This window comes from Pavona decussata, unplaced genomic scaffold, assembly GCF_977016875.1.
Source record: "Pavona decussata unplaced genomic scaffold, jaPavDecu1.1 SCAFFOLD_130, whole genome shotgun sequence".
In the NCBI taxonomy this organism is placed as follows: domain Eukaryota; kingdom Metazoa; phylum Cnidaria; class Anthozoa; order Scleractinia; family Agariciidae; genus Pavona; species Pavona decussata.
The window spans coordinates 3,561,727-3,588,120 of record NW_028145544.1 but is presented as its reverse complement, the minus strand read 5'-3'; the positions used below and the strand labels follow the sequence as shown (position 1 = coordinate 3,588,120).

Genomic DNA, 26,394 nt, shown 5'->3' with positions numbered 1-26,394 from the left:
TATAACTTAATTTTCTTGATGGTAAGTGTGCAAGTGTTTAGCATCTTATTTAGGATAGGGCTTAATCTGGCATACGACTAAGGTTGTGTTCGATTGACCCTATTCCGGCATCGGAATACATACAATGATGTCAAGAAATCCCTCATAAGAGGTTTTTGTAAGCACTGGAGCACAAAATCACTCTTGTGTCAACGAAAGTTTGCTGAAACGTCTTTCCAAAGTTAATTAAAGAGATAAATCTAACAGCTATTCTCCTTATTCTTATTCCGGAATAATAGACGATCGAACACAACCTTAGAGGAAGTCAGTAAAATGAACAAAACAGCAAGTGCGCGCGAAAATCATCCCCCCACGAAGTGAAGATCAGGAGACACGAAGTTTACGCGCGACCTCGCGTGTTCACCTGCTCTATTAGCTCTGAAAAACTGATAAGGGACAATTCTCTTACTCTGGAAGGTAAGAAGTTCTACACCGTCATTCTAAATTACATAACAATAATGGGTGTTAAGAGTTATATTTTTGTTTCTTTTGAAGGAACACAGGAAGCAGATTTCTGAGGCGTTAAAGAATCTCGAGAAAGCAGATCAAACTCACAAACAGGACGTCTTGAAAGTCAGGGAAGAAACTCTTCAACAAAGTAGGAATTTAACTTTACATAAGACTTACCCTGCTACCCAAGCGCTGTTTCCAGCAACTTGTCACACAGCGTTTAAAAGTAGTGCGTGCTGGAGATGCGAGGCAATTTCAATTGGAGCGAGGCATTTCCCCGAGGATACCCCCCTATATAAGCTAAATGAGTTTGTGTTGCACCAAAGGGTATGGTGTTTGAGTCGTTTTCGTCTGAAATAGGGTATAGATTTTAACCATTTTTGTCTGAAAGTCTGAAAAGGGGTATATGAATTCTCGAAAAAAAGGCTGAAAAAGAGTAGAATAGGGAAGGGGTTTGGAGAACCGAGCAATACAGCCTGGACAAAAGACTTTTATGTTTTTTTTTTGGTTTTAGGACAATAATAGTCATTTGCAACCTTTGTTTCGCTAAGCTTTGTGTCCGCACTTTTCCGTCTCATTATCGTCTATTTTTCCGCTTATATTTCGTAACACTTAGTTTGCTTTTGTATACTTTCACGTATTCAAGCTTTACCACCTTATTTAGTATGTAATTAGTTTCTTCGTAACCTTTTCGTTTCTTAAGCTAGGTTTTTACATAACTTAAGTCAGTTGAGTTGAGTTCTCGTTTTCGACTCGTTTGAAACGTTATTTATCTCATCGATTTCGTATTTTTTTGGCGTTTTCTTTCGGCCACAGCCCACCAATAGTTCCGAGGACTACTCCCGGGAGGATGGGCATTTTATACAACGAATTTTTCTAGCCTTGGACACCGCCGAAGCAATATGTTTAGATATGTTTGAGGTCCCTATAAGCCAACGAGGTGCGTATTGAAGATCCAAGCAGTTATGACCTCTCAGAGGCAAATACAAGGTTAATTGAGTTTAAAGGTTCCACAGTCTCCCTTCTCAGACGTGTAACCACTTCCCTTGCTAATTTGATCATAACTGAACTGACCCAATCTTGCTGAGACTCCATGAGCTCCTTTGTTTTCCAGGTAGGAAGGAGACTGCAGCATTGCAAAAGTCAGTGGAGGAGAAAGCAGACGAGGTGCGACAGCTTCAGAAACAGCTGGCTGATGTCAGCCATGCTAACCACACGGAAATCGTCAAGCTTCGCTTAGAGGTGAGCGGGGTAACAAAATGCTATGATGCGGGTGGTGTGAAAAATGGCAAGTCATAAGATATCTTACAGAGAGTAGAACAAAACGGCAACAATAGAGTCTTAGAGCGGAGCAATAACACAATATTTGATGTCACGTGACTAAATACACATAAGTCACGTGACAACACTGAAGACAGTTTTTGCTGATGAAGACTGCGAGAAACAGAAAAATGCAATAGACTTCCACATCAGCCCTGGGCTGCCGTTTTACTGACCTTTTTAAATAACGTATTGGCATTATTATTCCTTCGTTTGTGATGTTCAATTTTCAGTACGATGTGAAATTACTAAAGCTTCAAAGAAACTGCGCCAAGACACAGGGTGCCGGTCAAACGTCTAATGCAAATAATGACATATTTAGAAAGGTAAGCTAAATAAGGATATTTATAATACTTGGCAGAAGAATATAATTATGTGCATTTTGAGTTGACAGAGAGTATTCTACGAATGAGGCTCTTAACTTTTATCTTGACCTTGATATATTAGCCCCTAGGTCATGTTAGGAATTACTAGCTTAAATGCTGACAAATCTACGCAATTTTCATTGAGTTTATTTTTGTGTGCACATGTCAGAACAAAGCTCCAACTTGCAAACTACAAGAGTAAAAGTTTTATTAAATTGACCGCAGGAATGGAGCGGGGATCCAAAATTTGTTGGGGATGAAACATACAGACCCGCCTCTTGTTGTTTACCGGGTTACAAACGATGCATATGACATGTTCTCCGAAACGGTTGGCTTATTTCTTTTTTACTTAAGTTCCAAGGACTATGTTAGTTTTCGTGTTTAGCCTGAATACTGGTAGGAATTTGTGTTTAGGCAAAGGAAGGAAATTACTGAGGTCTAGAAAGTAGTGAAGAACACGCCGATGAACGCCGGTTAAAAATAGTTGGTTCCAGAAGCTGACAAATCGCTGCCTGGTGTAATTTTAGGGAAGTTACAAAAATTCCTTTCCTTGTGACAAAAGTTAACAAACCACTACCATTTGAACTGGGCATAAGAAGTAATCACCGGTCCCTATATACTGGTGATAGCACGACACATATGCACCAGCTGACCTGCATCGTGTACGACACCGTAATGATTCGATTTACCGCCCGGGGCGCTTATTTACTTTTTGTATCTTTAAGGGAGGGCGCTTATCATATTTGCGGTTCTCAGCATCTAGGACACCCATTATTACAACGAGTAGAGGAAGCCAGTTACTGTTTTATGCATGCTGTTTTCCTTCTTATTTCAACGTTTCAGTCCAAGATGCATGCTCGTGTATCATTATGGCCCAAATTGTTGGTCAAGTTACAAGTGTAAACGATTTGTTTAATTGGCCCCTGATTTTGCAAACCAGGCATAGGAACATTCGCGAGATATATATTAAGGCTGTTGCTTTCTTTCTTTCTTTTTTCTTTCTTTCTTTCTTTCTTTCTTTCTTTCTTTCTTTCTTTCTTTCTTTCTTTCTTTCTTTCTTTCTTTCTTTCTATCTTTCTTTCTTTCTTTCTTTCTTTCTTTATCATACGTTGCTTTTAGCTATAACAAAGGTTAAAGGGCCGGTTTTCCTAAAATGAGCTAAATCATGATTGCAAAACATCGCACTTTATTGTTAACTTGTTCTTCCAGCCAAGGTCCGCAGAAATATTTTAAAACATGTTTTCGGTTTGTCTCATGTTCAGAAACTCCAATTTGCCAAAGCTGAGGCACAAAAGGAAATCGCCACACTAAAGGGCAAGGTTGCCGAACTTGAAAGAAAGCTCTCAGCACAACAGATGCCGACTGCAAAGAGAAAGAGGTTTTAACGTTTTACTGCGATGGGACTCAGTGTTATAACAATAATTATTTGCAATTGAAAGAATCGAATGCGTGATTTTCATTTTCTGTTATGAAAAGGGACGTTTTAGCATTAGAACAGCTCTTTTAGCTTCTTTATATACCTCTTACTAACTGAGCTGGAGGTCCGTACTGTAAGTTACGGACCGAGTTTTATCCCGTTGATTTATGGATTCGTAAAAGCGAGGAAAAAGAGAAAAAAGGAAAAAACGAGGATTCATAACTTACAGTACAGGGCCCAGTTGCTCGAAGCATGGTTAGCGCTAACCCGAGTTAAATGCCATGACAACCTATAGGTTTTAATACCTCTTAACCAATGGTTACCGCTAACCATGCTTCGAGCAACTCAGCCCTGACCGAGAAAACGAGGTTAGTAAGAGATTTATTCTTCATTTATATCTCTGAGGTTAATCAGGTTCGCAGGATAGGAAAATAGTTGAAGTTTAGCGGGCCGTACAGTGAAATTTGTCCCGTAAAATTGACCAATCACACCGCACTCAAAAAAGGCAACTCTAGCCTCGCTTTCACTCAAAGGCCAGATCACTAGGAACGCGCTTTCAAGTCCGTCACGTCTACACGTCAACGCTTAAAATTTAAAGCTTTTTTGAAAGGTTTAACATGAGTCACACTATTTGTTTCCCTTACGGGAGATACCCGAGGAACCGAAGTTTCGTATCAAGTAGTGGACTCTAAAGCGGGTTTAATGACGTCAGCGCGCGAATATAGAACCCAGGCCTAATATAAGGACCCCGCCTGAAACGTCTGGGAACTAAGCTGAGTATGGCGTTGATGGACTGATTTTTCCCGGTTTTCTGCGGATTGAATTACATTCCCCGAGATTGAAATGCAACGATTGTTCACTAATTATTCGTCCGTGTCTTCTATCAGCGACATCATCTGCGCTGCCACCACAGCGATTAAGTTACACAGTTAATTGTCGTGGTGGATTTTAAGACGCTTTCAGAGGGATCGTTCTATGGAAGAGCTATAACTTCCATTAGCTTTGTATATTACGATCGAGATTAAGGGATACCCCAATTGAAGATCCTGAAAAATTGTTTATTGCAAATTATAAAAGTAGTGGCAGAACTTGACGGAAAATGAATTTTAAACCTGAGCGCAACAAGACTTGCTTTAGAGATTGGCTTCTAACAGCAAGGTATGCTCTCCTTCGGAAATTTTGACGGGCATTTGTCTGAAAGAGGGTCCTAGATATTTCTGCTTCTCGTTGAACATATTAAGAATTAACGAAAACAATTAGTTGAGTTAAAGTGATATTAAATTTAAAGATACGAAAGTTTTATAAGTTGCTTCTTCTTTGTAAAGGTATCAGTTCAACTGTGAAATCTTTTCTCAATAAGAACATGGGCTTCCTGTGGTAACATTGGTGCGCTACGAACACAAATGTTGTTCGTATGCGTTAATTTGCATTCATTTGCAATGTTGCACCCAAGAAATAAACCCTTCACAATACACTGGAATCTATTTTCTGTAACAATTTTCAAGAAAAGAGGTGCTCGTCTTTTTTAAGCGTTCAAAAGCATAGTTCTATATGAGCACTCTTCATTCCTTTACTAAAAATCCATCGAAGACAGTCGGCATTGGAAACGGCCCGGCGTAAAATTGATTTATTCAATACCGTGCTCTAAAGCTTTAGTTATTCAGACTCTCAGCTGGACAACCCACTTTTAAGTATAAATCCAGTTAGTTTCTGGGATACATCTTTCTAATCAATTCGTCGCCATTGTTTGTTCATGTGGAAAGTGAAACTTCGTCGGTTCCCCCGCACGCGGTAGCGAGCTATGGACTTCGCTAATTTGTCGTCACTGCCATAGAAGGTGACGCGTCGGTTTCCCCGCACGCGGTAGAATTTTCCTTAAATCGTTACCCGCAATGTATTCCTAACGGGAGCAGTAGAGGATGCCGTCCCTCGACCAGTGTCTCGGTTGAGGAGTTCACCTGCATTGCACATGCGTTCTTCATTTCAACGGAATTTTCTGTGCGTCAACTTGCACATACAATCTATTCAATGATAGCTCTCTTTAGACGAGAAGGATCCCTGAAGGAATACGTAAACAGTTCCCTGTCCATCATCTTTAAGTTATCTAAGAGAAGGACCTGGGGACGAATAGAATGAAGGGTAAAAATAGGTACACAAGAGGTACATGTGTTCACAGCTCGACATTTTTTATTCTTTTACGTATTTAAAACGTGAGTGCTGGCAAAGAAGACAGTTACACGTGCATAATATTTGTTAAGTTGTTTCCAAATTGGACTGAACGGAAAACTGTAAGATAACTCAGTCAATTTTTCAATTATAGAAAACAATGCATTTATAGCACCATTGGAAGAGCAGCTTCTGTTAGCTGTCATTTGACACAGTTCGAAAGCTAAAGGTTTGTTTTAAGTACGTCATTAACAGAGAAAATAGAAAAACAATATGGGGAAATCCCGACTTTGAGGTCCCTCTAGCTTTCTGTTTCATCGTAGTCCCTTTTTTCAAATCCTCAGGCACTCTACAGTCTACTAAAATTGTGTGTAAAACTAACCTGATTCTCTTTGGATGTGCAGTAATCCTGTCCTTTTATCTTTATATCATATATAGTCTCCTTTCAGGATACTTGTGGCTTGTAGCTCTGTCAGCTCCCACACAAGCCCAGGCAGCACCTGCTCTGTGAGTTCCCTCAGTCTCCATCTTTACTTGTGTTTTGAACCTCAAGCAGTAGAGCACTGTTCATAATAAAATCGTTGAGTTGGAATGGGAGTACGTCATTTCTGGAGCATGGATTCAGGACAATAAAAGAATTAAGACAGAACCCCACTCCCCCCTCCTCCAAGCATAAGTTAGTTATTATCTTGGAAGATATATCAATAATAACAAATAACAATAATGCAATTTGTATTGCGCAAATCTCATGAAAGTGTTCAAACACGACACAAAACTAAGTAAAGCAATTATTACAATTGCACTTATTGGATACAGGATGACCGTAGCCAACTAAACACGTTTTGAATAATGATTTTGAGATCGTTGAATCTCCCAAAATTGTCCGAAAGACCTGCTAAGACAGGCGTTGAAACTGAAAATAAAAGAATAGTACTTTTACCTTTTTATACGACAGCAATCTGCGCACCATTCTGAAATTGGCTTGTTTCGGTTTATCGTCAGACCCGTTGCGATAAGAATTCTGTTTTTCTTTTTGTTTTTCTATTTTTTCTTTTTTTTAATATTTTTGTCTTTTTATGTTTTTTTTTAAATTTTTTTTAAATTTTTTTTTACTCTTGGGGGGAGGGGGGAACAGCATCAGATCTGTTGTCTTTATCTGCGCTGCTGCAGCAACACAAGAAATGTTTCTTCATCCATCTTTTCAATCTTTGGAAACGACTTCTTGGCTGAAAAAAAAAAAGAAAAAGCTAACTGACATAGGATCCTACCAATATACAACAATAACAGAGAGAACATCATAATATTAGAGAAGCAGAAAATTGAATCGAATCCATCCTCGTGGGAGGAAAAGATAGGAGCCTTTAAGCACAATTTCGACAAGGCTTAACTGGAATTCACGTCACCATATAAAGCACAGCGACTTTTCACTCAAAATTATTAATATTTAAGTCGAAGCTGTGTCGTTAATAGGTCGCTCATCTTCAAAACATTGTACCATTGCTACTAAAGACTATTTTGGGAAAAAATTAACATTTAAATCGATGGCCATAAATGTGATGAGTAGCGTAACCCAAGGTTTTTGTGAAGTGGAGGCCCCGTGAACGAAGGGAAAAATTTTTTAACGAGGTCCAAAAGAGCTTCGAGCCATTTGTGAGTGATTTTCTTTGATAATAAGATGGGGACCGGGGTCCCCCATATGTGCCACTTGACAACTATACATGTTAACACATAAAAAACACGGCGATGGTCGGAAAGAAATATTATTATACTCGTATCATACCTTGCTTGTTGATTTTCCGGTCAGCGATTCATTAATGGGCAGATGGGCACTTCCTGCAGACTCAGTATCAATGTTTTCAATCACGCATAGAGCTTCATTATCTTGCACGAGTAAAGCTTGGTTCCCTGATTCACAAGGAGCTTTCACCTCGGAAACGCATAGACTTTTATCCTTTGAAAGGCATGTAGCTTCAATCTCTGGCAGGCATAGTGCTTTAATTTCTGTCAAGCATGGGGTCTGAGTATCAGCCACGCATGGAGTGTTATCCGCCGATGAGCATGGAGCTTCAATAGCTAGCACACGTGGAACTTGAATTGCTGACATGTATGGAACCTTGTCATTGGCGTTAGCTTCAACAAACGCATTCCAAGGGCAATTGATCCGGATGAAAAGTGGGCTCTGACGGGATTGGGTGGTTGGCATGTTGGGGAAGATGGCTGACCAGCCTTCGGGAGGAAGGGTCGCGGTGGCAGGAAAGGATTCTTCTACAGGGGTGGCTGGCGTAGGGTTTCCTTCCTCTTGACAAATTGCGAGTGGCTCACTCCAACCGCCCTGAATCCAGTACGCATAATTGAGAAGAAACGTGTAGTTATTGTACAAAGCACAATATTCTTCATACATGCCTCTCCCGAGGATGAATGCCGACTCGAGAGTTTGTTTTAACTCTTTGCTTTTCTCTTTTAAAGAAGAATATAGGTTTTGAAGATTGGTGAAGTTTTCTCTTTCCGTGTTTAGTTTGTCCACAACTTTTGTCAGCGCCTCCTTCCATTGTTCGTCTCGTTTTTTCAAATTTTCAAGATCCTTTTTAAGGCCGTTTCCATACGCCTGCCACTCCAGAAGTTTGTCATAACATTCTTGTGCTTGGCTCCTCCTCATGTTGCTGTCTTCATGCAGCCAACGTCTTTCATTAAGTAGACTTTGAATTTCGCCATGTTGATGCTCTATTACTCTAATGAGCTCTTCTTGGGTATATGAAAATAATTCACTAGAAGCCATGATCCTAGGAGAAAATCCCGGTTTGTAATGTCTCTCTTGTAAAAAATTAAGGATAATTACTTACAAAATCATTTCTCTACTGCACCCTTGTGGCATAAGAAACTAAAACTTATAATAGTACGACGTGAACTTAAGGCAATTTTATAATAGAGGCTGGTAACGATACTTGTTGACATTTCAAGTTGCACGGACGGTTAAATAACGTGTACCATTAGCTACCATTCACCGCGAATAAATTCTTATTTGAATCATTTTTGCCTTTCTGCGACATTTTTCAAGTTCACGAGAAAACTATTTTCCTTTCTAATTTGTTAATTAAACGTTTGACAATACGTTTAAAGGACAGAGTCGTTATTACGCGTCGTGTCGCAACTTCAGCCATGTCTTCGTAAGACAAATTGAATGGCCTTGTAATGTGTGACATGAATCCGTGCAACTTGCAGAGATTTTATCGGAGGCATGTATTTTCTTCAGGATCGTTTCAAAGTTTTTAAAAGAGAGGTATCTGGACGGTATCGGAGTTTTTTCCTTTTCTCTCTTGATGAAACTTTTCGTCTTTTCGTTAATTATAACAAAAGGAATTAAATTTCCTATGTCACTTACGTGTTACTGTGGGGTAATCAAGTTCACGCGCGCTTTTTGAAGTAATCCAATAATTTCCCGAGCATATTTTTAACAAAACGCAAATGAAATTGTATCCTTTTTTCACGAGTATACTATTTGGTGAGCGTTAAATATCATGGCGAACAAATTATGTTTACAATCGTGAGTTTTTAAAACGTTTCCATAGCAACTGTGTAATTTCACATGCGAAATTATAAACTAACGCTGAAATTTTGCGCCAAATGTTTTTGTCACCCACGATATTAAGTGGCAAAGTATCAAAGCAAACACCATCTTTATCCCTTGAGTGCAAATCAGTTTCTGAGGTGATTTAGGCCTCCTAAATAGACCGAAAATATATATTCTCCGAAATGAACCGCTTGATCCCTAGGACTAACTTATAATTTTTGTGACGGGGCCTTTACGGAGGGTGAGAAAAAGTTTGCAATTTCTCGAAAGCTACTTTTCGTTTTAGAAAAAAAATCAATACGTAACTTACCTTGTATTGGCTGCTAGCTTTTCTTAACGAAAATGTCAAATCTTCACTTGTTTAACAGAATTCTTCAGGCTTCACGGCGTAATAAAACTTCCCGCGAAACGAGAAAAGTTTCAGTTGTTATAGTGATGATTTCTTACGTCATAATAGACAAACGTAATTATTCAATTTGCACTGCGCGCGCTATTAGTAGAAAAAAACGATTCGAACTGTAACAATTTTTATCTATTTGCAATTTAAAGAAAGCGTGATATTTATTTTCTGTTATGAAAAGTGACGTTTTAGGATAAAAGTAGACACCCGTATAACGGGAAGAGGAGGGAAGATTTTACCGGAAGTACTTAGAAGGCATAGAATTCATAGCAATCTGATTTTGTGCACGTGTAAGGCGCGCAAACCGTGTAACGTACGTCATCACGTGTAGAAACCTGTCCCATAATGCACTCTGCACTAGAGACAATTTATGACTGTTGTAAGCAGACAGTCGATAATAGCAAGTAGGCTTTCTCTTAGTAATTACATTCATGAGTTGAACGCATGTAGTAGCATTTTCGTTCGCTAACAAGTTAATTAACTCGCTAATCGCTATCCTTGTAATGCGTTAGAGTGTGAATTTTAAATTTTTGTATGCGCACGTGAGTCGTTTCTTTGTCAGTATCAAGTTAATTTCGTTTTTTCCAAGCTAGACGTTGATTAACAATAATGTTGTTGAGTGTTCGAGACTATGGGCCGGCTATTTAAACGGCGTCTAAGTTAGCCCTTGTTTAAGTCTAATTCGCGGTTTAGACGTTGTCTTGCTAGACAACGGTTAACCCATGTTCAAAATACATTGTTGAAACGCGACTAAACCGTGATTTTTCCAGTCAATGGCTAAACAATGCCTCACGATAGAATGCATCGTCTGCTTGTTGTTAATTTGTATGCACATTTTGATACTACAGGTTTTGACTCAACGTGATGAATTTTAGCGAAGAAGAAAAGCTTTTGTTGGCGGAATTGAGAAGAGATTTTTCAGATGTGGAAATAAAGGATACCACAGCAAAACTTTGACGAAGAAGGCAAAGGTCTGGGAAGAAATTCTTGAGAAATTCAACTCCCAAAATCCGAAACGGTATCAAGAGGTACCTGAATCAGGTCCAAAGATGCTGGAGGCGGCTGAAACTACAGAACAAGAAAGAACACAATTTGCAACGTCGTGAATCAAGAAAAACTGGTGGAGGAAAAACTCCTGGATCCCCAAGTCAATTGTGTAAAATAGTTGCTGACGTCATACCATCTTCAGTTAATCCGCTAGATCAGGAGTTTGATGATGACGCACTGAAGTGGAACCTAATATAAGACGAGGCGAACACGAGAAGGACCCAATCACAAGCGAAGCGGGACCAAGTGGACTTGCTGATGAAGTCATTACCATGAACACAAAAGGAGTTAAAGTCACCCGAAAAAGAAGGATATTCAAAAGTAAAGTTATGAACAATTATGATTTGTTTATTGCATAATACATTATATTATTTACCGTTATTGATCGTCAATTAAAATTACTCTTGCAGGTGCAAACGCAAAAGATCAGAAACTCACGAGGAGGACCCATTCTTGCCCATGGCGAGGAAAGAGCACAAACTGAAAAATGAAGGTCATAAAGCTAAGGAATGGGAGCTGATGCACCAATTCACTAATATGGGTATTGGTTTGTCACATACATCAGTACGACATGGACGAAGAAAAATCTTCCACCATCTTGTGTTTTTGAACTTATTTATTTGTCATGTTATGTAACACTGATAAATTACAAAACAACATGAAGATTGATTAATTGTAGTAATTGTTGTCGTTTATTTCCTATTCTGTTGATAAGAAACCCTAAATGCAATTTAATTATATAATTGATTAATAACATTAAGCAAAGTATTCTGAAATAGTTAGCTGACGTTTGGCATTTCCACCTGCGTCTGCAGCAGCAGCAATGTCAAATGGAACACCTTTATCTTCGATTTCTTCATCGAAGTCTTGTTCGCGACGCATAAGGGCGAAATTGTGCAATATTGCCGTGGTCACAATGATGACGAGAGTATTTTCCGGGCGGTACGCATTCCAAAGTTCAGACGTGGAAATCGTCGCTTAAGTAAGCCAAAGCATCTTTCAATAACACATCTACTACGCCTGTGTGCAATATTGTAGCGCACTTCTCCTGAATTATTTGGCTTGAGGATTGGTGTCATTAAATATGATCTGCAAGCGTATCCACTGTCATCCACAAGAATGCCATCAATTGTATCTTCCCTTAATTTGTCTGCGATCATACTGTTCTCAAAAATGCGTAAGTCATGAGTCGATCCAGGCCAACGTGCCTCAATGTCAGTAACAAAGGCGTCACTATTACAAACTGCTTGGACGTTGATGGAATAAAACTACTTTCTGTTAATAAATGCCATAGCATTTTCTTAGTTTGGACATATGATCCTAACGTGGGTACAATCTATGGTGCTGATCACAGCTGCAAAGCGTGCAACATCGTAGAACTTTCTCTTGGTGTCAATCAAGTCATCAGGGAATGACAGGAATTGTCGTTTTCGTTTGGCGATTGCCCTTGAAACCTTATGAATGACTGTGCATGCAGCAAATACAGAAACACCAAATAAATCGCCATTAACCCGCTCAAAAATTCCAGTCGCAAAAAATCGCAAAGCAATGAGAACGTGCTGTCGGCGGTGTCAGTGGCAGACCTCTTCTTGACTGATGTTGAAGATCTTTATCCTAAATTTTGACCAGGTCAACCACCGAGTCCCTTCGGAAACGAAAACGCAAACGAAACTGTTCGTCATCGTATTCCTCTAAAGGGTTAAACCTGTCCCTAAGGCGCCGAATTTGTCGCATATTAAGTCGATTGGCGTACTCTCTTAACTGCCTGTAGCACAGTAGTCCGTCCATTTCAAAATGGCTGGTCATGAAATTGCTGTTAAACAGCGTTTTAATCTACCCGTGAGCAGGTTCTTATTGTCCGCTAGACGGTGCACAGGGAGTCCACAAAAGTTGTGAAAAAGAAACAAATTAATAAATTATCGTTAAATGATAAATGAAATGGCGACTTGGATAAAGTCATGACCAAAAAATTGCTTTGCGATTTTTTTCATGACTAGCCATTTCCATTTATCATTTAACCACATTTATCATTTAGACATATTTGAGCCTTGCAGTATAGCAGGACATGTGTCACCCATAAGAACCTAGTATATGGCCTCGCTCACCATGAGTCTCCCATAGCTCAGTGGTTAGAGCGTCCAACCGGTATCAGGAAGGTCATGGGTTCGATTCCCGTTGGGGGCCTAGGAAAATTCTTTTTCCGAGTTATTCGACTTGAGAACGCTTCTTCATTATTTCCACTTTAATAAATTATCGACTTACGTTGTTCGAAGGGTTGTTCGTTTCTTGTGGTTTTCTTTAGCCGGTTCATTAGCATACAATTTACGCGACAGCACTAATGTCGTGTACTGGCCGAGTTGTGCGCGAGCGAATCTGAGCTTTGCTCACTATATACAGCTGTTTCGACAAAGGCTGTCTAAAAAAAAGTGTGAAAGCGTACGCTACAAAACCAAAACGTAGTCTGGGAAATACCCAATAAATTTCAATGAAAGCTCAGAATCCATATTGCCTCGACCGTACAGCGAAGACTTGAGATGGCGGGCAATATGGATTCTGAGCTTTCATTGAAATTTATTGGGTATTTCCCAGACTACCGTTCGGCAATGTCGCATACGCTTTTACGCTCTTTTTGGACAACCTTTGTCGAAACAGCTGTATATTAAGTATGGTGAGCAGAGCTCAGATCCGCTTGTGCACAACTCAATACACGACATTAGTGCTGTTGCGTAAATTGTATGCAAATGAACGGGCTATAGAAAACCACAAGAAACGAACAACCCTTCGAACAACGTAAGTCGATAATTTATTAATTTATTTCTTTTTCACAACTTTTGTGGACTCCCTGTGATTTAAATAATCGGTATTCAAGGTTTAAACATGATTAGACGACGACTTTCATAAACGCTGTCTAAACGTCGTTTGTATAATTGGCCCTAAATGTTGCAAAAACGCTGAGTTTAGTCCACGAGTGATAATGGTGTAGTAGAAGCCACTTTTTCTTACTTATAAACACCTCCCTGGCCTCTCTAATCCTCCAGTGTGGTTATAATTTAATATATAGTCCCCTTTACCTTCCCTTATGAGCAAACTCTCCATTATAGGTCAGCTGCGAGACGATATAGCGCGAGCGGCGAGTCCCCGCCCCGGCTCGCGCTATATCCTCTCGCGTCTGACCTGTAATAGAGAGCTTGCTCGCAGGCTACTCCTCTTATTAGTATCGTCCCTTTACGTTAGGCTATACAGTATGGAGCTCAAATGAAAGGTGGCCGTTATTAAGGTTAAAATTTCCTTGCTGAAAAGTAGTATAGGGAATGTTTACTTAAGAGAATGACATACAACTCGCCATATTCTAACAAACGCTTCACTCTACTCAACAACGAGCAGAAAAGCACAACTAAACGAGCACGCCACAACAAAACACAGCGGCTTAAATGAACACGACAAAACCCAGCACAAAGAGACAAAAAGAACAACGAAATACCTGGAACAACACAACAAAACAAAATGTAACGGTCATGCAACACCTTACGCAAAACACAGCACAACACAACCTGACTAGTAAAGCACTTCACATTACCGCAACGCAACCTTGGAGCTTGCGCAGTATCTCACACTACTCCAAAGCCGGTATTTAAGGTTTTTTTAAATTTGTTTCATTACAGTAACAACAGAGGTTTATAAGAATGACGGTATTGGTGAATACGGGAAAAGGAATTTCCGAAACGCCGTCAACTTTTACACGGAAGGAATTAAAGTGAACTGCAAGGATGAAGAACTAAAAGCCAAACTGTATTGCAACAGGTCGGCAGCGCACTTTCGTTTAGGTGAGGTGTTTTCTTTAAAATTTATTTATTTATTCAGCATTTATTTAGTTACGGTAATTTAGGTATTACGCATTAAGCTGTCAAAATGAATCTGGATCTATTCTCTTTTCTCTAACCATGTCTCTCAATTTGCGTATTTCTCCTTGTAGAAAACGAGGCTACTTGTTACGGCCCTTGTTATGCGATATTTTCATCATTAATTCTTACTGATGATAGTCAGCTTTTGCTGATCGTTTTTGGTTAAGTAAAAAGAAACGAACAGAAGCACGACGGAGTGATGTCGAAATTATAAAATTCGGTCCTTAAATCTGATAAATGCAACGTTCCGGCATTGTTGAATAACCACAATACGAAGCTATCCTACTTGTTGGAGTAATTGTTGACGTCTCTCTGAACTTTTGAAAAATACATCACAGCAAGTAAGTCGGAAAACAGCTCGATGTACTTCCTAAACTAAATTAATTTCAAGCTCATCTCCAGCCTTGCTGCCTACCGATTGAGAAAAATAATACAGGGGACAAATTTTCGCTAAATCAGGGAGCCATTTGGAAAGGCCCTGGAACAAAGTAGTTCCAAGAAGCGCTCTTTCGCTTGTTCTTGAAAACTTTTTTCGCGCCGATTTTAACCGGATTTTTACTATGTCCCGCTCCAACTATCTTTCGTCGCTTTTCCGACAATGCTAGAGGTCTGGCCAGGTGCGTCAACCTGAGGTTAAATAAATTTATTTATAATTTTTAGGGAATTATCGGGATTCACTAAGTGATGCGAAAGTTGCCACTGAAATACAACCATCTTATGTCAAAGCAATCATTAGAGGTAAGATGTCCTATGGTGGCCCACAACTGCCATAGCTGTTTTTCTTGTTTTTTGTAGATGTTTTCCTTAAAAATAGTTTTACTTTATAAAAATAAATAAACTTAAGTTACGATTGATTTAATATTAAATGAAATAAACACAAACATTACCGACAGTCAACTTAAAATAAAACAAGAATTAAATTAAATTTAACTTAACATGAAATAAAAGTTAAATTAAAACCGATTTGAAATCAAATTGAAAGCAAATAAAACAAGAATTAAAATTAAATTTAACTTAAAATGAAATAAAAATAAAATTAAAACCGATTTGAAATCAAATTGAAAGCAAATTCAAAATGAATCTCACCTCATTTCTTTTCAAAACAAAACTAAAAATTCCCTTGGCCCAGAGCTGCCATAGACCAGCATGCTTTGCGAAATTATTTCAGAAATTAAAAATGGCGGACAAGGGATGGAAAGCGTTTCAAGCTGAAATGAAACGAAAGAGAGCAGGTACACATGCAGGTAAAGGCAAAGACGACAAGAACTGTAAGGAGAAACTAACTGTGCAACGTTTAAGTTCCGAAGTTGCTGGTAAACAGCAAAAGTACAGTAGAATCGGCCCAAGAGAGTTTGTCGATTTCAGTGGAAGAGAGCTGACCATCGCTAACATCAAGGAAGCGTGCACAAGCCATTTCGCATCAAAGATTGGAGTAGGTATGGTATGTGATATACTGGCCGGTGAACAAGGTCCCTCGTGTAGCACAGTAAAACAAATACCAGACACTAAATTAATCCATGTTCGCTTTATTGATGAAACTGAGGTCGAAATTGAAGGTAGAAGTGGCGACACCCAAGATACTCACCGTGAGCAAACGATGAACAAAAAGCAGGGCAGCGCTGCATCGGCTCCTAAAGTCACCCAGTCACTTCCAAGCCCAAACAAAAAGGCCAAAATCGAAAACGCCAAATCGAAATTCATTCCAAAGAGCCTCTCCGTATCAGCCATACTCAACTTGGGTCGAGTGGTGAAATCTAGCACTACCTTGGTTAACTTGAATACTTTTCACTTGGATAACATGGTATGGTCAACTGTCGATATCCCAGTGGAATTTCAGATTTCAAAAGATCTGCTTGGGCAGGGTGGATTTAGAAAGGCCTATAGGGCAAAAAGCAACACCCGACAATTTTCAAATACAGAGTGGGTTGTAAAGAAATATAAGACAAATGTCCTTAAAGAAATTGAAAATATCAATCAAACTGTTGAACAGCACACCAGAAAAGTGGTCCAGATGCACACTCTGTCTCGAAATTTTGCTGCTCAACTTACCCAGGTAATCTTGGACGACGAGCTGAGAGATGTATTTGGTGAAACATTCACCTACAAAAACATTTACCTTGGCAAGCTTCCAGATGGGGAATTTGTCACCGTTGAAGAATTTGTGGAAGGTGAAATGGAAAAACTCATCAATAATGATGGAAAACCTTGTGGAAATAAAGAGGATGTGATGCTCCAAAAAGCAGAATGTTTAGTTCACTTCTCTTATGAGAAGTCAGATTACCAAGTTATGCTTGTGGATGTGCAAGGTGTTGGGTATGAACTATTCGACCCAGAGATTACCTCTGCTGAGTTAGTAGACACCGGAAATGAAGTCCTGTTCACCACAGGAAACCTTTCTTCCACTGCAATTCAAAACTTTAAAGTCAATCACACATGTAATTTTTATTGCAAATGTTTGGCACTGAAGCCATTGTCTATTTAAAAACTTAATTAGGAGGCTTTGCCTTGATAAAGATTACAAAGCAAAGACAACAGAACAGAGACCAAAAAATAGTGACTTCAGTTCTCTGCCTAACAAAAGGTTATTAGTTCATTTTATCACAAATATTTTGTGTTGTTGATATGTTGCAGTTTAACAATAACCTTCAGCTGAATGAGGAACATGTAACAGTAAAGGGATAGGGAATTTGAGGGACTGAGAGGCAATTAATGTTGGGTATCCGAAAATTAATAACTGGAAATTGCAAGATTTGCTTAGAGATGCAATAAAAAATAAAAATAAGTCCCTACCAAAAAAGGACTGAAATATTTTCAAATTCTAAAACACATTTCTGAATCTTGCAGACACTTTGACAGACTTTTTTGTATGTCAGGTTTTGAGGTGTTGGCCCACTTTGATTCTAAGTCCCTTAATTCAAGTTTGTTGTGTTTGACTGGTTTCCTAATGAACTCTAAGGTTAAGGCCCGTTTATGTAATATCAGTAAAAGTTGATCTTTATTGATTAGCCACAGATAGCAATCTTTAAATATCTAAGTGGCTATAAAAGGCCTAGTTTATCCGTGTTGAGGGTGTTTGGTTAAGTAATGCATTACTGACATAACTCATATTAACATTGCAATGTTTGTTGTTTCTTATACTTCTATTTCTTTTTTTAATGCAAATTAAAAGGCAATGTTGGTTAAACTGTTTGAGAGAATTTCCTTTTTAAATACTTGTATGCTTCAGCGCATTCTGCTGGTTCTACATGCTGCTCAACAGGCATAGGTATAATTCTGCAACATTTAGTCCTGAACTCAGGTTCAAGAAAGTCATCATCTATTTCTAAAACCCCTGAGTGTTGAGCAACCTCTTTCAACTGTTCCTCTGTGACTGGCAAGCCTGTAATAGTCAGAAACAAAATCAAACAACAAGGTAAGTCATAGAGTTTTCTTTCCTCCCCCCCCCCCCCCCCCCCCCTCAAAACAAAAAAAAGAAGAAAAACAATAACAACATTCAAGAAGGGAATGGATGTTTACCACACTCTACTAGCCCGTACTCTCCAGGAAAGTTGTATATGTGGTCAGGAATTCCATCAGGTAGCACAGTGTTCTTTTGTGTGCGGATCCTGTGACTGTTCCACACAGTTTCTTGAAATACATCAAGTTGGTGTTGGAGAACAGGAATTAGTAAGTATGATAACGTTTCCTGTAGGGGAGAGGAAGTTAAGAGTATATAAATGTATAAAACTCAAAAGGAATTTTGCACAGTATTTTTAATTAAGGACGGTGCCTACTAATACAGAGGTATTTTTGTGCGGTTTATGACTATGCGGGAAAAGCAGATCTTAGCAGGGGGTATTGGAATCCAAAAAGAAAATTGGGGGTAACCACGCATTTTTCAGAGATAATTAGGCAACAATATTTCTAAAAAGCGCCAAAATGTAAAGCAGTGTATGGTAGTTTTTCCTAAATTGAAGCTTAATTATCTCTGAAAAATGCATGGTTACCCCCAGTTTTCTTTTGGGATACCAAGAGCACTTGCTAAGTTCCGATTTCTCCGCATAGTTTTAAACCGCGCAAAAATATCCCTGTATTAGTGAGCACTACCCATAGGAAACCCGAGTATCTCGAGATGCGCAGAACGTATGCGCAGTAACAATAGTAGGCACCGTCCTTAACTACGTTATACATAGTCAAGCAGACATGATATCAACTAATTCTCAGTTCATAATAATTTACATGTACCTGTCTGATTCATCATGTGGATTATAATATCCTTCACCCTTTAGCTCTGCTAGTTGTTCTTTAAAATACTTCTCCAGGCGTTCATGAAGTTCCTTCCAACACCGTTCTATCTATTCGTTGAAAAATAATAATTATGGGTAAAAGCTTTAAAAACTTCGACTCACGCGTAATTTCATTTTTTCTGAAATAATCACATACCTGGTTTGAAGTTGATGGCCCATATATGACGGTGTCAAAAGGATTCATGTCACCATGGTTTTGTCGAAGGTACGAGTGCATTGTCGCCATAATTCCAGTCTCGGTTCCTTTGTCGATTCTGATGTGAGACGCAATTGTTCCTGTTTCATACAAGTGCTCTAAATACCAGCGCGCGATCCTTTTTGGATCCGAGTTTCCCGTCCAAATCTTGAGCCAAAGAATTTTTCTGCTGGCTGTGTCAATAGAGCCGTAAATAGCTAAAGGAAACGTACTGTTCTGGTAACCCATGAGCTTGTCATGACCATCCATCGAGTGCACCCAGTTGGTTCCCTTTGTTGAGAAATGACCTTTAGTTGTCCTCTTCTTTACAATTGGACATCGAGTTTGAAGCCCTTCCGGGTCAAGATCAAACATTACGGCATGTACCAAATTCCTTGGAACGTTTAGCAGATATTCTTGCCTTATCTTGTTGTGCATGGCTCGGTAGCCCAAAAGTTTACCTGGCCCATCAAGTTCTTTTCGAACTGCGATTGTCACTTCCTCAACCGTGACATCTGTATCCGTATAGCGAATATCAAAATGGCGCATACGTCGATCAAGGGTTCGTAAGCTCCAAGCGTATTCACCAAAATCTCGTTCCATAAAGTTTAGAATCTCGTCTCTTTTGAGGCCTTGGCGAACATACTTTTCAAGATCTTGCTTTAAGCGGAGATCTTCCATCCAACCCGCATTGCGGATTCGGGCCGCCATTTCTAAATTTCTGAAATAATTTCGCAAAGCATGCTGGTCTATGGCAGCTCTGGGCCAAGGGAATTTTTAGTTTTGTTTTGAAAAGAAATGAGGTGAGATTCATTTTGAATTTGCTTTCAATTTGATTTCAAATCGGTTTTAATTTTATTTTTATTTCATTTTAAGTTAAATTTAATTTTAATTCTTGTTTTATTTGCTTTCAATTTGATTTCAAATCGGTTTTAATTTAACTTTTATTTCATGTTAAGTTAAATTTAATTTAATTCTTGTTTTATTTTAAGTTGACTGTCGGTAATGTTTGTGTTTATTTCATTTAATATTAAATCAATCGTAACTTAAGTTTATTTATTTTTATAAAGTAAAACTATTTTTAAGGAAAAAATCTACAAAAAACAAGAAAAACAGCTATGGCAGTTGTGGGCCACCATAGAGAACTGAGTTAAGTGCATAAATGAAGAAATAGCAAACGCCTCTTAACTGTAAAACCTACCCTCTCCTCCAATAAGTGTAGAGCCGCCAGATTAGCTAGAAACTTTCTCAGGATTTTTGTTTTGTTTTCTTGTGTGTTTGTTTTTTTAATGGTTTGTTTGTTGGTTTTTCCTTATTTTTTTATTTACTTATTTATTATGGGATGAAAAGTGTGTACTCATAGTTAGTGATAATTCGTAATTCTACTTGGATATTGCTTTATAACATGCAATGCTGTTCTTAATAACAAGGTTTGAGTGGACACTGCAGTGATATTTAACAGTCCTTCTCAATACTGGAATGTTTGTCTTTGTCCAGTATCTAACTTTCAGTTGACAATAAGTCCACGTATCGCTAATTATTTACGCTAATCCTAAAAGTATTCGTTTTCCCAGCATCCATGGCAAGCAGCGAATTTAACGCGAAACCTAAAAGTGACGTCACAACAATTGGTGAGGATACTTTGGATTTTGATGATGACACTTTGAATGGTGAGGAATCATGTTATTCTCTTACCAGAAGTCGTTGGACTGGAAAACTGTTGAATGTTAATCTTCACGGTTGAAAGAGAAGTGAGTTCAGTCCATGGATACAGCAAACTCCTCCGTAGATCCGCCAGAACTAGTTACAAACTCTTTCCGGTTTTCGGTGTTGTTTGTTTGTTGCTGTTTTTATTTGCATGTTTGTTTGTTTGATTGATCTTGTAATGTTTTATCATTTTCTGTTTTCTTTTTATTTATTTCTAACACTTGTTCATTTAACGTCCACGCAAACATTAAGGCTTCAAGCTCTCAGTCAATGGGTAAAACAAATCCAGTCCCAGGTTTTGATCAGCCGCCACCGCCGCTTGAGTACTGATTAAGTTTTCGATTGTATATCGCAGCATCTCTAGCAAACAGGGAAAGCGAAGCCATACCTGAAAGTGACGGCACACCTGCTGGTGAGGAGACTTTGGATTTTGATGATGACACTTCGAAAGGTGAGGATTCATGTTTCTCTCTTACCAGAAGTCGTTTTAAGACTGGAAAACCGTTCTGCTTTACGTTAAGAAGCTTTTATAGACACACCACTTTAACGTAGCATATATTTGATGGAGTAGAGTTTTTAATTTTATTGATCTTAAGTTTTTATAGTTATTGTTGTCTGCGATTTTATATATATTTTCTATTCCCCTTTGCCTATGAAAAGCGCACTTGATCATATTATATGGAAAGTTGCGCTATATAAATTTTACAGTTACACTTATAAGCTGAGTATACTGATTAAATTTAAATATTTGATCTTCCAGTTGCCAAGCAAACTGGTGAGGAGACTTGCAAGTCTGATGATGACACTTTGAAAGGTAAGGATTCATCTTTTTCTCTCACCAGAAGTCGTTCTAAGACTAGGAAACTGTTTCATGTTAATGTTCACAGTTGAAAGAGAACTGAGTTTTAATGTTAGAGTACTAATTAAATATTCGATTGCATTTCCCAGCATCCATAGGAAACAGTAAAAACAAAGCCAAACCTGGAAGTGACGTCACGCCAACTGATAAGGAGACTTTCAATTTTGATGATAACACTTCGAAAGGTAAGGATTCATGTTATTCTCTTACCAGAAGTCGATGGACTGGAAAACTGTTCTATGTTAATCTTCACAGTTGAAAGAGAACTGAGTTTTAATCTTAGACTACTAATTAAGTATTCGATTGCACTTCCCAGCATCCATAGCCAACAGTAAAAACAAAGCCAAACCTGGAAGTGACGTCACGCCAACTGATAAGGAGACTTTGGATTTTGATGATGGCACTTCGAAAGGTGAGGATCCATGTTATTCTCCACCAGAAGTCGTTGGACTGGAAAACTGTTCCATGTTAATCTTCACAGTTGGAAGAGAACTGAGTTTTAATCTTGGAGTACTAATTAAGTATTCGATTGCACTTCTTAGCATCCATAGCCAACAGTAAAAACAATACCAAACCTGGAAGTGACGTCACGCCAACTGATAAGGAGACTTTGGATTTTGATGATGGCACTTCGAAAGGTGAGAATTCATGTTATTCTCTTACCAGAAGTCGTTAGACTGGAAAACTGTTCAACGTTAATCTTCACAGTGGTAAGAGAACTGAGTTAAATGCATAAATGAAGAAATAGCAAACGCCTCTTAACTGTAAAACCTACCCTCTCCTCCACTAAGTGTAGTGCCGCCAGATTGGCTAGAAACTTTCTCAGGATTTTTGTTTTGTTTTCTTGTGTGTTTGTTTTTTTAATGGTTTGTTTGTTGGTTTTTCCTTATTTTTTTATTTACTTATTTATTATGGGATGAAAAGTGTGTACTCATAGTTAGTGATAATTCGTAATTCTACTTGGATATTCCTATATAACATGCAATGCTGTTCTTAAAAACAAGGTTTGAGTGGACGCTGCAGCGATATTTAACAGTCCTTCTCAATACTGGAATGTTTGTCTTTGTCCAGTATCTAACTTTCAGTTGACAATAAGTCCACGTATCGCTGATTATTTACGCTAATCCTAAAAGTATTCGTTTTCCCAGCATCCATGGCAAGTAGCGAATTCAACGCGAAACCTAAAAGTGACGTCACAACAGTTGGTGAGGATACTTTGGATTTTGATGATGACACTTTGATAGGTGAGGATTCATATTAATCTCTTACCAGAAGTCGTTGGACTGGAAAATTGTTGAATGTTAATCTTTACGGTTGAAAGAGAAGTGAGTTCAGTCCATGGATACAGCAAACTCCTCCGTAGATCCGCCAGAACTAGTTACAAACTCTTTCCGGTTTTCGGTGTTGTTTGTGTGTTGCTGTTTTTATTTGCATGTTTGTTTGTTTGATTGATCTTGTAATGTTTTATCATTTTCTGTTTTCTTTTTATTTATTTCTAACACTTGTTCATTTAACGTCCAAGCAAACATTGAGGCTTCAAGCTCTCAGTCATGCTCAATGGGTGAAACAAATCCAGTCCCAGGTTTTGATCAGCCGCCGCCGCCGCTTGAGTACTGATTAAGTATTCGATTGTATATCGCAGCATCTCTAGCAAGCAGTGAAAGCGAAGCCATACCTGAAAGTGACGTCACACCTGCTGGTGAGGAGACTTTGGGTTTTGATGATGACACTTCGAAAGGTGAGGATTCATTCTATTATCGTGGCAGAAGTCGTTTTAAGACTGGAAAACCGTTCTGCTTTACGTTAAGAAGCTTTTATAGACACACGACTTTAACATAGCATATATTTGATGGAGTAGAGTTTTTAATTTTATTTATTTTAAGTTGTTGTCTGCGATTTTATATATATTTTCTATTCCCCTTTGCATCTGAAAAGCGCACTTGATCATATTATATGGAAAGCTAAGCTATATAAATTTTACAGTTACACTTATAAGCTGAGTAAACTGATTGAATTTAAAAATTTGATCTTCCAGCATCCATGACAAGCACTGAAAACAAAGCCAAAACTGAAAATGTTGTCAAACCAGCTGGTGAGGAGACTTGCAAGTCTGATGATGACACTTTGAAAGGTGAGGATTTATGTTTTTCTCTTACCAGAAGTTGTTTTTAGACTGGAAAACTGTTCTATGTTAATTTTCACAGTTGATAGAGAACTGACTTTTAATCTTAGAGTACTGATTTAAGATTCGATTGAATTTCCCAGCATCCATAGCAAACAGTAAAAACAAAGCCAAGCCTGAAAGTGACGTTACGTTAACTTTTAAGGAGACTTTGAATTTTGATGATGACACTTTGAAAGGTGTGGATTCAATTTTTTTGTCTTGCCAAAATTCGTCGTTAGATTGGAAAACTGTTCAATTTTAATCTTCATAGCTGTAAGAGAACTTAGTTAAGTCCATGGATTAAGAAATAGCCAACGCCTGTTAACTGTAAACCGAACCTTCTCCTCCCCTAAGTGAAAAGCCGCCAGATTGGCTAGAAACTTTCTCTGGATTTTCGTTTTGTTTGTTGTTGTTGTTTGCCTGTGTATTTGTTTCTTAATGGTTTGTTTTTTGGTGTTTCTTTATTTCTTTATTTACTGATTCATTATGGGATGTAAAGCGTGTACTCATAGTTAGTGATAATTCGTAATTCTACTTGGATATTTCTGTATAACATAGAATGCTGTTCGTAATGACAAGGTTTGAGTGGACACTGCAGTGAAATTTAACAGTTCTTCTCAATACTGGAATGTTTGTCCTTGTCTAGTATCTAACTTACAGTTGACAATAATTCCATGTATCGCTGATTATTTAAGCTAAACCTTAAAGTATTTGTTTTCCCAGCATCCATGGCAAGCAGTGAAGTCGAAGCCAAACCTGGAAGTGACGTCACACCAGTTGGTGAGGATACTTTGGATTTTGATGATGACACTTTGAGAGGTAAAGAGTCGCGTCATTTACTTGCCCTATTATCACTAACATTAAATGTTGCAAGAACGTTGAGTCTACGGATGATAGCTAATGAAAAATGGTGTAGTAAAGGCCTCCTTTTCGTTACTTATTAACACGTTCCCTGTCCTCTTTAATCCTATAGTGTTGTTATTTTCAACACCACCTTCCCCCAATATAGGCCCCTTCACCTCCCCATTATTAGTATCGTCTCATTACATTAGGTTATATAATTTGGGGCTCAAATGAAAGTTGACCGTTGTTCAGGTTACTGCAGGGTCACTGTCACGGAAATTTTTTTTGTTCTGGTCGAAACTGCTAAAATATTGGACAAGCTACCTCTAACATCAAATTGCTTTTTTAGCACCGAGAATAAAATATTAACTGATTTCTCCTGGGAAGAACTAACTATAATCAGTTTTTTTTCTCCAAATACGCTGGAAGAACTTGAAAAAATTGGCCAATTTTTTGAAGTTTCAATCCATTTTTATCTTGGCCATTAGCGGCCAATGATAACTAACACTAGTTTCTGTGTAGTAGTGTGGTTACAGTAAACAAAACTGAACCGTTATTTTAACGATTCTGTCGATGCAAATGTGTTTTTTGGCCATTCAAAGTAACATCACACATAGGTGATACTACCCCTTTGAAATATGTATGCTGAAAAATAGTATAGGGAATGTATACACACAATTCGCCATGACCTAACAGACAAATCACTCAACTTAAAGGCCGAGTTTCACGGTCAAGCGCATGCGCGAGCAGACCGGCTCAAAAATAAATTGTACGGGTCGACACTAAATTCGATGCGAGCTTGTGGTGGAACAATCTGTTGAAATCGCGCCCGAATTTGGATCATCCGCTCTTCGTTCTTCGCTTTTTACAATCTTTGTTTCCTGTTGTAAATATAAGTTCGGTTTTTGTAAGGTTAAAAGTGTTTTAGCATCCGAAAACGACATTTTTGTCGATGGATCGGCAAGGAGACGTCGCGGCCGACCGGCGACGGGACGTTCTGTGGACTCTCTCGAAGCACAGAAGTTAAAGCGGACAGAGTGGAATCCTGTGTGGTTAACAAGATATGCCACGAAACGTGGAAATTGGTAAAGAGATAAGTCTGTTTAAAATAGACAACGATTTCGCGGCACATCTGCTTTCGCTGGAAATGGCAAAGGTCACCAACTGGCTTTGGATGAACTCGCGAGGATTTTCTAGATTTCAATCCTACTGTTTGTTCATATGGAAGTCAACTGTCAAAAACGGAGAATTCGACGGACAAACAGCATCAAACATCAGTGTTTTGCTTTGGATGGAAAAAATTGTACAACACTGAGACGCAAAGCGAATAAATATGAGATCAAATGTGCGAGTTAGTTGTAGTCGGGCTCGAATATCGGGCAGCAGAAAAAAAATTCAAAAGATTTGCGGCAAACTACAAAATCTATTGTAAGGTATTCATTTATCTATAAAATTATGGTCATTGCGAATGGCAAACGTAGTTTTGATTTGCCACCATGGCAGAGTTTTCTCAAATGCATTCCAGCATCTCGGAAGGACGCTCAGTGTTGTTGTTACTAGACGGTCGCATCGCTTCTTGAAGCTTGCGGATTTCTCGTGCTTTGCCTTCTTGCTGGTCTAATAAAATCAGGCTATCGAGCGTACACACTATAGTAAGTTTATCACTGAATGCTGATGAAATACTGG

General features: G+C 38.6%; 5 protein-coding genes across 12 annotated transcripts in view; 3 read left to right on the top strand and 2 right to left on the bottom strand.

Annotated features, from left to right (window-relative positions):
- LOC146468745 (coiled-coil domain-containing protein 152-like) overlaps window positions 1-6,461 on the top strand; it is a 53,875-nt gene extending 47,414 nt beyond the window's left edge. For 2 of the 8 annotated variants that reach the window (XM_085124540.1, XM_085124541.1), the window contains exons 6-10: window positions 535-637; window positions 1,604-1,731; window positions 2,043-2,135; window positions 3,437-3,552; window positions 6,196-6,456. In XM_085124540.1, the coding sequence (XP_084980666.1) occupies window positions 535-637; window positions 1,604-1,731; window positions 2,043-2,135; window positions 3,437-3,552; window positions 6,196-6,268 (513 nt within the window). In that variant the 3' untranslated portion in view covers window positions 6,269-6,456. Of the gene's footprint in view, window positions 1-534; window positions 638-1,603; window positions 1,732-2,042; window positions 2,136-3,436; window positions 5,202-6,195 lie in introns of those variants that run through there. The other 6 variants (XR_014867489.1, XM_085124538.1, XM_085124535.1 and 3 more) reach the window with 6 other exon arrangements.
- On the bottom strand, window positions 5,354-8,962 carry LOC146468744 (uncharacterized). Its single transcript, XM_085124532.1, has 4 exons — window positions 7,538-8,962; window positions 6,698-6,983; window positions 6,140-6,320; window positions 5,354-5,708 (listed from the first exon to the last, which is right to left on the bottom strand). Exons 1-2 carry the CDS (start codon window positions 8,531-8,533, stop codon window positions 6,867-6,869), a joined length of 1,113 nt encoding a protein of 370 aa, XP_084980658.1. The 5' UTR covers window positions 8,534-8,962; the 3' UTR covers window positions 5,354-5,708; window positions 6,140-6,320; window positions 6,698-6,866.
- A 6,749-nt stretch (window positions 8,963-15,711) lies between these two features.
- LOC146468743 (uncharacterized) lies at window positions 15,712-17,166 on the top strand. Its single transcript, XM_085124527.1, has one exon. It carries the CDS (start codon window positions 15,750-15,752, stop codon window positions 17,154-17,156), a length of 1,407 nt encoding a protein of 468 aa, XP_084980653.1. The 5' UTR covers window positions 15,712-15,749; the 3' UTR covers window positions 17,157-17,166.
- Window positions 17,167-17,305: 139 nt separating this feature from the next.
- Window positions 17,306-19,904, bottom strand: LOC146468742 (uncharacterized). The gene is made up of 4 exons (XM_085124550.1): window positions 19,097-19,904; window positions 18,893-19,008; window positions 18,191-18,354; window positions 17,306-18,053 (listed from the first exon to the last, which is right to left on the bottom strand). Exons 1-4 carry the CDS (start codon window positions 19,844-19,846, stop codon window positions 17,854-17,856), a joined length of 1,230 nt encoding a protein of 409 aa, XP_084980676.1. The 5' UTR covers window positions 19,847-19,904; the 3' UTR covers window positions 17,306-17,853.
- Window positions 19,905-20,713: 809 nt separating this feature from the next.
- Window positions 20,714-26,394, top strand: part of LOC146468736 (uncharacterized) — a 78,206-nt gene continuing 72,525 nt past the window's right edge. Inside the window, exons 1-10 of the mRNA XM_085124210.1 lie at window positions 20,714-20,805; window positions 21,198-21,293; window positions 21,603-21,656; window positions 21,791-21,886; window positions 22,018-22,113; window positions 22,244-22,339; window positions 22,850-22,945; window positions 23,344-23,439; window positions 23,737-23,832; window positions 24,589-24,684. Coding sequence (XP_084980336.1) covers window positions 20,715-20,805; window positions 21,198-21,293; window positions 21,603-21,656; window positions 21,791-21,886; window positions 22,018-22,113; window positions 22,244-22,339; window positions 22,850-22,945; window positions 23,344-23,439; window positions 23,737-23,832; window positions 24,589-24,684 — 913 coding nt within the window. The 5' untranslated portion in view covers window position 20,714. The remainder of the gene's footprint in view (window positions 20,806-21,197; window positions 21,294-21,602; window positions 21,657-21,790; window positions 21,887-22,017; window positions 22,114-22,243; window positions 22,340-22,849; window positions 22,946-23,343; window positions 23,440-23,736; window positions 23,833-24,588; window positions 24,685-26,394) is intronic.

Excerpts from the sequence above, each read along its gene's own strand:
- LOC146468742 (XM_085124550.1), bottom strand. The coding sequence starts at position 19,846 with ATGGCGGCCCGAATCCGCAATGCGGGTTGGATGGAAGATCTCCGCTTA. Across the intron at positions 18,355-18,892 it reads GATGAATCAGACAGGTACAT|GTTATCATACTTACTAATTC; the intron begins GTAAATTATTAT and ends CCTACAGGAAAC. Across the intron at positions 18,054-18,190 it reads GTACGGGCTAGTAGAGTGTG|GCTTGCCAGTCACAGAGGAA; the intron begins GTAAACATCCAT and ends TGACTATTACAG.
- LOC146468744 (XM_085124532.1), bottom strand. The coding sequence starts at position 8,533 with ATGGCTTCTAGTGAATTATTTTCATATACCCAAGAAGAGCTCATTAGA. Across the intron at positions 6,984-7,537 it reads CCGGAAAATCAACAAGCAAG|CCAAGAAGTCGTTTCCAAAG; the intron begins GTATGATACGAG and ends TTTTTTTTTCAG.
- LOC146468743 (XM_085124527.1), top strand. The coding sequence starts at position 15,750 with ATGAATCTCACCTCATTTCTTTTCAAAACAAAACTAAAAATTCCCTTG.